At 43.5% G+C, this 11,000-nt stretch overlaps 1 protein-coding gene across 1 annotated transcript; it reads right to left on the reverse strand.

Annotated features, from left to right (window-relative positions):
• Window positions 1–4,561: 4,561 nt before the first annotated feature.
• Window positions 4,562–6,062, reverse strand: LOC117551496. Its single transcript, XM_034224417.1, has 3 exons — window positions 5,952–6,062; window positions 5,585–5,743; window positions 4,562–5,313 (listed from the first exon to the last, which is right to left on the reverse strand). The coding sequence occupies exons 1-3, from the start codon at window positions 5,987–5,989 to the stop codon at window positions 4,638–4,640; spliced, it is 873 nt and encodes a 290-aa protein (XP_034080308.1). The 5' UTR covers window positions 5,990–6,062; the 3' UTR covers window positions 4,562–4,637.
• Between the last annotated feature and the right edge of the window lie 4,938 nt (window positions 6,063–11,000).

The raw sequence follows: 11,000 nt of genomic DNA on the forward strand, positions 1-11,000 counted from the left end.
AAAAGTGCCAAAAGTCTTCTCACATGGCTGAGCTGCTTTGCAATATACTTCACCACTGAAGAATACAAATATGTATAAAGTAAACTATGATGCAATCTAACTTTCCAACTCAGAAAAATGATAAAGAGCATGAACAAAGAACATGTAAAAACAAATGCAAAATTTGCACAATCTAAAACTGTAACTGCAAGTAACAAAGTCTGAGCCATGGTAAAGAGTTACATTGAACACCAAGCTGATCAGATAACTCCCTGGTTGGTCTGAAGTCCTTCTATCTCCAGGATCTGTACAAATCTGCACATTATGCCAAAAGTCTTCTCACTGGGTGAGCTGCTTTGCAATATACTTCACATTGTTAGAAAAGGCTCCAGAAGGCCTTGGGGACATCAGTATCAGGGGCTGGAGCTGGACAGGCTCTTTCATCAGCACTTCTCCTTCCCTTTGCCAGCCAGGACCTCACATACTGTTCCGGATTGAACTGTCCTAGTGATGGTCCATTACATTTAATGAAAACCAGGCTGGACAGTCGGCTGACAGAGAGAGCATTCCTTTTTGCAGTAAGGATATCGTTCATGCAGCTGAATGCCCGCTCACACTCACTAGTGGAGACAGCGATGGTTCGGACTGCTTTCAGTAGAGGCTCCATGGCAGCAGGTGTACGGGATGCCCTGGTTTCCTTGTATTCGCGAAAGCCCTGAACAGTCTCTCTTCTGTCCACTTTCAGCACTTCGCACAAACGTAGCACCTCTACGTCCCCGTACTGTACGTCTAACTCCTCTTCAGGCCAACTTCCAGGATGGATAACTTTCATGTCCTGGATTAGCTGATTGTCCCGGGCCTCCCGGCCATGTAATGGGATTTCTCTTGTGCTGACATGAGAGGAGGTTGTGGAAGTCATTCTGTGTCTCAGATTCTCTACCATACTGCGGAAAAACTGACCTGCATGAATCTGTACAAGCCTGCCATTCTCACGCAGGGCAACACCCTTGAAGGACTTCTCAGCTAGAGCTGTATGAACTGTAGTCATGTGTGGGCCAGGCATGGTGACCATGGATTCAAAAAACTCGTATTTCTCGAGTTAAGAGCCTATCTGCTGTAGGCAGTGTCATCTCTCTTTTTTGGAGTTGCCGAGAGAGGTCGCTGAGCTCTGTGAGCGCATCGTACATCAGTCCCAGATTGCTGACAAACGTTGCAGATGTGAGCACATCATCCGGGCCCTTGTACTTTGCTCTGTCTCTGGAATCCCTGCTCGTGTCGTTTGCAGCATTTGTGAAGTGATCATGAAGCACTCGGTAGTTTTCCCAGACTGCTCTGACGCTCCTTTCACTTGAAGCCACCCAGCGGATGGACAAAACACGCCCTATCACCAGGAGACGCTGTCCGACTGCTTGCGCACACTGCGCTAACTGCCTCTGATTTTTGGGAGCGGCATGGAACAAGGAATAGAGTTTGTCAAAAAAAATCAGGAAATGATAGAGCCCTGAGACCTCCTTGACCACATCCCCAACTGCCAGCTCTAGACGATGATTGGAGCAGTGCCACACAAACAGGCTTGGGAATTTACTACACAACTGGGTAGCAACGCCTGTTCTCTTCCCTAGCATGACTGAAGCCCCATCACATGCAAAAGAAACGAAACACTGACCTAAAAAGTCCTCGTTAAAATCTCTTCCAAGACACTCCATTAACGCCTTTGTGATGTCATCAGCCGTTGTTCCATCCAACTCGATCAGCTCCCAAAAAAACGTTTCGGGCTCAGCATCAGCTAATGCTGAGCGTAGACCCACAACAAGCACCGTTTTACCACTAATAGTGGTAGATTCATCGACCAAAACACAGAGTTTTCTTTGGTTTTATGTAATGTCTTCTGCCATTTTTTTCTTCAGCTCATGAGCTATGTGGTCGATGATTTCGCCACAGGTTTTATTGGAGTGCAAAACCCTGCCCACGTTCAGCCCATTCAGTTTCTGTACATTCAAATCAATTGGCATGTCTGTGAATGGCCGGCTATGTTTGCCAATTTTATATGCCGTTCGAAAAACTCTGATAGTGGTGTCTAATTCAGATTTATGCATAGACTGCACTTGATGTTGAATAGTTTCACGTGAAGCAGATGTAAGGATGTCAGCAGCTTTTACATGGGCTTGTGATTCTTTATGTTCTTTGATTTTTTTTTCTCAGGCTAGCTTGTTGTTTGCCCTTGTCAACACCGAAATGAGACACTGCACACTCACCCCATTCAGTTGACAGTTTCAGTCCTTGTCCAGTGTGTATTCCCAAAGATTTGACATCTCTGCATATCCGACATCCTAGCTTCTTATCTTTAAGAAGGAGCCATGCATTGGTCTTGCAAAAATATTGCACCTGGTCCGTTGTCCAGCAGTCAGGTGCATCGCTTTGCCCGGTGTTGGTGGTGGCAGTTGCGCCAGCAGCAGCTAACGTTAGAGGCTCTGGAGGAGGCGGCGGAGCTAGTGCTAATGCTAATGCACTAGAACTTGGAGCAGGAGGATCAACCAAAGAAAGCTCCCCATCAGACACAATTTCCAACACAGGCACAGCATTCTCTGTATTTGAAGTTTCTTCCGGCGACAACCGCTGTCTTTTTGCACTTTTATTAATCCACGCTAACATTTTAGAAATGCTAATTTGTGACGTGACTTGCTTTCCTTCTCTCGGGGGCGTGCCTGCTCTGTTCTATCACTCTACATAGCCACCCACTGGGTGGGAGTTGCACTGCATAAACACAACACACGTGCATCTAGGTATGTAAATTGTAAAGCATTAAAACATGGTTTTACTAACAGTTTTCAGTATGTTGTTACTTCGGCATTATTATTATTATTATTATTTTGAAACGTGTATTACTATTAAATCACGGTCAAATAGGTTAATTTTGACAGTCGTTTCCACCACAGTATTTACATGGAGAAGATAAGCCCCGCCCCCTCTCCAGCACGTTCTGTTTGAATGACAGGAGTAAACAGCTGACAGCCGCTGTGAAACTCCAGCGGTTAGAGCGATGAGAATGTCCGTTCGGCACCTCATGACGCATCTACTGAGTACCGGGCGGCTGTATATATATATATGGATGTATAATAAGAACGGCGGGAGAGTGTTGAGTACTGGCACGGTGTATGAGTACCGGAGTACCGCCAGCATGCCGGTACTGAGCAAGAAGTGCCGGTACTCCATGGGTCAGAACCAGAAGTGCCGGTACTGCGTACCGGTGAGTACCGGCCCAATTCCAGCACTGGACGCAGTTCCACCAAACACATAAGTAATATATAAAAACAGAGAGATTACATACCTTTCCCGTGGTGGAAGTTCAACATCCGAGTCACTACTGTCCGGATCCAGGTCTGGCTGGAGGAGATCTTCATCATCCGACGAAGAGTAATCTTGTATGATCATATAGGCCATAAGGTGAACCCTGTTATCGTTTCATCCCGCTCCACAGAAGTGAAACTACACAATCTTTAGTTCATAAAAAAGAACGAGTCATGCTTATCCACCAAAAAAAATATCGTCGCTAAAATTCCTGCCAATTCTTCTAGGCACGTAATTATTGGCTGAACTAGTCCCTTCGAAGCGTAATAATATCTTGGTCCAAAGTCGTGCCACGGTTCGTCACGTGATCGTGCTACACCAATTGGGTAGCTGCATATTGTCAACAGAAGTGAAAGATGGCGGCCGCCATGGTTACGCTAAACCAGACCAAATGGATTCTAAACAGTGCTGTATGCTTGTTTTATGTCATGTTTTGTCATATGTCTTAATACATCACTAAGTCCGAGGTATTTGCGTTATATACGCGGTATTTGTGAGAGGTTTTACTATCTGGGAACAGAGTTGACCATCGAATCAACATTGACTAGCAGCGTTTATCAGCCAACTCCAGCTACAAACAATTTCCCCACGGGGATTAATAAAGTATATCAAACTCATATTTATCAAACTATCATTCCTGGACTGCCATGTTCACATCGCTAGGTTCATTGGGATTATTCCATTAGACTGAGGACTTTTTGTCTGTCTGTTGTTACCCTGTACACGTTAAATGCACTCTTAAAATAAACATGACTTGATTTCTGCGTCCAAGAAGAAGGTTAACTTGTTACGTTAAGTAATTTAGATCAATAAAATGCAGTACTTCCAGGCTGAAGACTTTTCTTTTTGTTGCTGCTTTTAATTGAACTATTCATATCTTAGACTGCACTGTAACTTTTATCCATGTATTTTTTCTTTTAATGTTTATTTTATTAGCTTTTCTTTTGAATGACTGATTTTAAATGCCATTTTCTTAATGTCTTTAATTTTTTGTAAAACACTTTGAATTGCCTTGTGTTGAAAAGTGCTATATAAATAAACTTGCCTTGCCTTACTTATACCAATGTCCATTGATTCATTTATTTACTCATTCATCCCTCCACAAATGAAAACAACACTGATGAACCATAAAAACGAGATTTATTACAAATATAAAAGGTATGACATAGAAAACAGTAGAAGGACATGTAATGTAGTATAATTGATTGGTGTCAGGCTGGGCGGAGCAGCTGATTGGTGCTGTGATTGCCTCAGCTGGTTAAAAGAGTCCTGCTGATTATACTCTGTTCTAGTACCAAAAACAAACGTATCTATGAGTGATGTGACACTTCTACTAGTGTCAGTTGGGCAAGGCTAGTGTCTAGACTCAAAACTGTGTCCCATGATGCACAATGTCCCAGTCTGTTAAGCAGTGATGCAATGCGTGATGATCCAGTTAAATGTCGAACAGTTAAACCTAAAGCCAAGGACTTGGGTGTCTGCTTGCGGCCCTTGGAAGCAAGGTACACAATGTCTTGACAAACAGACAACACTTTCAAATGTACGTCATCATCAATGTTGACATAATGATCCAGTGTTGGCTCCTCAGTGGAACCTATAATCCAGCTGAGCAGATTGTATAGTCCAATGGGGACAACAGTTTGAGATTCAGTGACATTTACATTTTCAGAAGTGGGAGGCCATGGGCATGACATGCCAGGAGTGTCACTAAGCAGTCTTTTCAAAAACAACGCTGCTGTATACAGTGTCCTTGTGTCCTCATGTGTTGTTTGGCACTTTGTTCTCCCTGTTTCATTGTCGCTGTCTGTCTGGCTCAATTCACTGGACTGTGTTGTTTCCGTACCGGATGGATCTGGTAGCATGTCCACGAGTGCATCCTTTGACAGAGTCTCAGCAAAAACCAGTTCGCAGACGTTGCGCTTGGTGGGCATGTGAAACGCTAGCTGAGGGAAATCTTGAGCCAGCCTCTTCTTCAACAGATCCTGTCTGTAACACAACAAAACAGTGACAATTACGAGTCACAGGAGTACCATCAAAAGCAGAGTGGTGGAGGTGATACAAGACATTACAGACTAGAACCTATCTGCCATACAGCACATTTAACACCAAAGAAGCCAAATAAAGGCCCACATCATCACAAACAACACTACACACTACACATCATGGGGGTTTCTCCAAACAGGCCTGTCATACACATTTTGTTTAAAGCTGGCCTTGCACATGATAAATAATAAGACTTGTATTACATTGCAGTTACCTGTAGTTTGAAGCATCAACACCTTCGTTTGCTTTCACCATGTCAATGAAGGCCTGCCTCAGCTGGCCCATTCTAAGCACCTCATTGTTGACAAGCAGCCTCTGGCGGATGATCCTCTCACAGAACAGCTTGTAACTGGCATCAAACATTGCCTCATCCCTACAACACATGAATGAGAAGTAAATAAATGGATAAATGAATAAGTGTTGTGATTGTGTGCACATATAACAGAAGGAAATTGGATGTTTACTTATAATGTTAAGTATGTGTATGTGTATATATATATATAGCCATCGCCGACACACACCTGGACTTCAGTCTGGTGGTAGTGCAAATAGGTAAAGCAATCCAAGGAGAAATAACTTACTGTTCTGTCTCTGGTTTGTCAGGTCTCAGCAAAAACATGGTGTACTGACTGTAACAGCTTTTGTGGTACCGCACCTCCAGAGCCACACAGTCTTTGTCTTTTATATGTAAAAGAACACTTTGGTCATCTTTCTTCTCAGCAGCTTTCTGCAATTTGCCTAAACGGAAAAAAAGGACAACTCAATGAGTTTGTTGACGTATCTCTCACACATAATTGTACCTTTCAGTTATTCAACCACAGAGAATGTGTGTGTGGTGTGTGTGTAGTGTGTGTGTGGTGTGTGGGTGGGGGAGGGGGTTTGCTTACCTGCTTTTAATGTTTCAGCCTTACACAGTTGATCCCTTTGTCGCTTGCCTGCTTTGATGATCATTTTCTCCTTCATCTTGCATATAATGCACAGGGCAGGAAGGACGGGGCCAGAGCCTGCGATTGGCAGGCCTGACCTTGATCGTAGCTTCTCTGTTTGGCTTCGGTACGTGCTGCGAGACGTCGATGGGATGGGCTCGACCTCAAGGTCCTCCCTAACGTCTTGATCTCCCTCACGTGCGAGCCGTCTTTCCACCTTCGTCATGGCCTTTGTGTCGGTAAACCTTATGTAGCATGTGTGGTGGAAGCCAGCGTCCTCAGGAATATCTTCGAACTCGAAATCAAGACAGTGCTTGTGGTTTTCAGCCACCACGTTCCGAGAGTCTCCCTTCAAGCCGAGCAACCGTTGTAAGCTTGTCCTGTACGTATTCCATCTTGTATTGGTAAAACAATCAACCTTTTCGTGCTTCACAGACGTAATATGCATGTAACAATGTTTGTGTGTTGACAATTTTGACTTTTTGAGACTTTCTGGTGCGTTTTCCTCGTCTCCGCTACTCGATGAAACCATGGCGGCCGCCATCTTTCACTTCTGTTGACAATATGCAGCTACCCAATTGGTGTAGCACGATCACGTGATGAACCGTGGCACGACTTTGGACCAAGATATTATTACGCTTCGAAGGGAATAGTTCAGCCAATAATTAGGTGCCTAGAAGAATTGGCAGGAATTTTAGCGACGAAATTTTTTTTGGTGGATAAGCATGAATCGTTCTTTTTTATGAACTAAAGATTGTGTAGTTTCACTTCTGTGGAGCGGGATTTCTTTTCTAAAGGACTTTTCGAGGTTCACCTTGCGGCCTAATAGCCCCGCTATCGTCAGCTAGCATCTCTAGCACCTGCTCGGTGGTGAAGCTCTCCCTTCTGGCTGCCATTATTTGCTAAAATGGAAAGAGGATACACAAGAAAAAGATCTAAAAGCAAAGAAATCAACCTCCTTGAAATGTGCTCTGTTACCTGTTACCTGCTATCGTCGCTGCGTGCTGTGGTGCTGTCCTGCTGTGGTAATGCGTAATGGAGCGGGCGTAGTTTATACTACGCAGGATCATATCTTTGGAACCCATTGGTCGATTTGGGTGATTGACACCTTTTCTGAACCGTTAGAGCCAATAGAATCGAGTGACAGTTAGTAAATCCCGCTAAACACTTACGTCAAGTAGAGAGAGGTTTGCGTAAACAGCACGTGAGACAGCATTAGCTCGGGACTGCGAAACTTTATACCTACTCTGCTGCCATGAATGTAATGATAGATTATCAGGAACAATTCTAAAGTGACTAAGAGACATTGGATTAACCTTAAGCAGCGTTTGTATACCCTTTAACACGAGCTTTGATCACAAAACAGCAAGGGTAAAACATAATTATTGTTATGGTTTTGAAAACTGTTGTTTTTTTTCTTCTCTGTTCTGGCTGCTAGCTCAGTGAGTTTGTGTCTTACAGTGATGATACTTATAACAAAATAATCTGTGGAGTATCATCTTTCAGATGATATGTAGTTTGTGCAGAAAATATTACGTTTTAAAGATCGTTTTTTGCTAGTTAGCACCGAATGTAGCATCTGCCCGTTTTAGCTAAGGGCTAATGCTAACGCTTCTTGTGATACTTGTGTTTTGTTTCGGTAAAAATGGTTCGTATCGTCAGTTAGCTGAGATTCTTCTCGTTAATCTGGTATAACACATTAATAGGTTTTTAAATATTAAGATGCCCTGAGACCAGTGGCGGCGCCAGAGATTTTCTCTAGGGGGTGCTGTGGGGTAGCTTGACGTTTCATAGAGGGTGCTCAAACATTAAGGGTTTCCCATTAATGCACCAGCGCTACAGTTGAATTTTCTACTGCAACCAGTGTTGAAAGTGTGCCGGTCCTACCCGGTCCTTAGTACCGGTAAGAGATTTCCAGGCGGTCCGGAGGACCAGGAAGAATTGACAGCTCCACCCGTGGAATTTATACTACGAAGGGAAGATATTTTGGTTTGGATTACTGGTCTGGGGGAAGTGTGTGTGTGTGTGTGTGTGTGTGTGTGTGTGTGGTGTGTGTGTGTGTGTGTGTGTGTGTGTGTGTGTGTGTGTGTGTGTGTGTGTGTGTGTGTGTGTGTGTGTGTGTGTGTGTGTGTGTGTGTGTGTGTGTGTGTGTGTGTGCGTGCGTGTGTACGTGTTTGTGTATGTGCGTATTGTGTTTGTTTCCCGGGGAAAACCCTCACGAGAAACACCGGCTGTTGTTATGCCTGCAGTGACGTTAAGTTACTCCGTTCTCCGCTTGTAATTATGCCGTTACAAGCTTCAAAGCTGTATTTATCACCTGAATTTGCCGAAACAAGTTTAATATTCTGAAAGCCAAGACTTTGTTTAATTGAAATCAGATGAAAACAAACTGTAACGGACCCTGCCGTGTTATCTATGATTACTATACTCTTTCATAATTTCAGCCGGAGGGAGGGGGGGCGGCGCTGCGGAAGAGCAGATTGCGAGGGAGAGGTGCCTGTCTTCGTCCCTTTACAAGCTTCAAAAATATATTTATCGTGTGATTTTGGAAATAAAAGTTTCATATTCTGAAAGCCAAGACTTTGTTTGTTTAAAATCAAACAAAACACCCGAACACCGAAAAAATAGTTTTTTACGTAAATCCACGTTTATTTTGAAATGAGCCGTTGCGACTTCCGACTGATTTCGATAGAGCGGGTCACATATTGTCAAGTGTTTCTAATTTCTACCCCATAAAGGCATTACAAATGTGAAGTTTGTGTTCAGGGATGCATGAAGCTGGGGGCGGGAGGAGAACAATATGAACCAATGAAGGTCGGGGTAGCATTATAGTACCTGCAAGAAATTCAAACCACATTCACCCCTGACTGCAACACTCCCCACACGCACACACAGTGCACCCGCGACTGTAACAATGAAGGCTCGATAATCAGCCTAGGGTTGCGTTCCGATAATCCAAAAATCAGCTCCTAAATTCTAACCCTATCTCCTATTCCTTGACCTCTGAGTGAAACGTCACGGGGTTAAGGGATAGTGGATAGGAGAATTCAAAAGGATTTAGGAGAAGAGACTGCGGTACTTTAGAGAATCCGAATGCACTTTCACTATCCGACGTGTTTATGATGCGCCAGCGGACGTCATGAATGTGCGTCTGCTGCTGTGGGGAAACTATGGAAACTACAGTTTTCTGTACAGCGGACTACAACATGGATGTTTAATAAGAACGAGGGACTACTGTAAACTCATCTAGAGACTCTGCACCGTGCTCTGATGCTGTTGCTTTATGCTTTATGAACGTGGACAACAGAGAAACATATTCTTCATGACCAAAGTTGGAATTGAAATAAAAAAGGAAAGTGAAACTTCTGCTCGTCGTCACCCTCTCCCTCCGGTCCACATTAATACAAATGATCCCAATACGTATGATTGATGAAAAGATCTTAAAATCAATACAAATGTATTTATTATAAACGTTAGTCCTTAACATCTATCGCTGTGTATATCACCATTCAAACATCTATTAAAAGTTGAACAACCCCACACAGCTCAGTGAAATGTTGACTTTATTTGATCATTTCAGTAAAAACTAACGTTTATATTTCTCTTTTTGATTATAATACTGATGAACGTTCAAAACAAAGCACTTTGGCAACTTACCACATACGTTTTAAAATGTGTAATAAGCACCGTAACTTTCATGATATAATTTCTCCCATAATCGTTTGTGTCCGTGAACGGCCGACTGTTGAGTGACGGCAAATGCTGCGGCTGCAATGCATTGTGGGGCAGCATTTTCTCCTCTCCTTTCGGTTAGGGAGGTCCAGTGGTTCCTAAGCTAAAGGAGGTTATAAAGGAAGTTTGAAACCTCCTTTCCTTTCATTTGGAGAATTGGAACGGCACTTATCATGGCTGCCAGTGACGTACTTCCGGGTCATTTCACTCCATTAGGAAGGTTCCTAAGCTAAATGGACTATTGGAATGCAACCTAGGTGTAAGCAGGGGTAAAGTGCTATTTTTACAAGTGGGGAGTGGACCTCACCTCCTCTAGGAGGGTCCTCACCTCCTCTAGTGGTGATTTTTTTTAAATATTGAAGTTAAAAGCATCAATCTGGTGCACTTTGAGAGCAACATTAAGAGATCTATGGATACATCTCTCAACACCCATATGAAACAGAACTGTAAACAGATTTTCTATTTCTTTATAGATATTTTACAAATCACTCCCCTTTTAAAACAAATCGTTTGAGACCCACTGAGATAACTAGACTAAAGTTAACTATCTAAACACTGAGAGTCCTTTACTTCACCTGAGCTGAGGTTATCTGAGACTCTCAGTCTGACAGGAGAGAGTTCTCCCTCCACCCTGTTGTTGAAAAAGCTCCTTATATCCGTTAGCTTGACTAGCTAGCACCAGATGCTAACCACAACGATCTCCGGTAGATACCCACTGGTGCGCGAGGCGAGCTCTCTCGCTCGCGCACAAAATGGCTCGTGCCACACACACACACAGAGCAGAGCTTGAATGAAACAGACCCAGAAGTAAGCTACTTGTACTCACGAGGCCTATTATGTGCAGAATTCCTCTCGCTTTCAGGTGGTTTTGATTGAGTGTCCACACGTGGACGTTTAAGGACTAAAAAACGATCCATTTGTCACTTTGCTGTTAGCAAATAATTTGGGGCTCCAGCTAACAGGAAGTCACTC

The sequence above is a fragment of the Gymnodraco acuticeps genome, unplaced genomic scaffold (genome assembly GCF_902827175.1).
Source record: "Gymnodraco acuticeps unplaced genomic scaffold, fGymAcu1.1, whole genome shotgun sequence".
NCBI lineage: Eukaryota > Metazoa > Chordata > Actinopteri > Perciformes > Bathydraconidae > Gymnodraco > Gymnodraco acuticeps.

What these genes read in the sequence shown, in the direction of transcription:
- LOC117551496 (XM_034224417.1), bottom strand. Translation starts at nt 5,989, where the DNA reads ATGTTTTTGCTGAGACCTGACAAACCAGAGACAGAACA. An exon ending in GACAAACCAGAGACAGAACA is followed by an intron (nt 5,744 to 5,951) that starts GTAAGTTATTTC and finishes CATGTGTTGTAG; the next exon opens with GGATGAGGCAATGTTTGATG. An exon ending in GTTGATGCTTCAAACTACAG is followed by an intron (nt 5,314 to 5,584) that starts GTAACTGCAATG and finishes GTTGTGTTACAG; the next exon opens with ACAGGATCTGTTGAAGAAGA.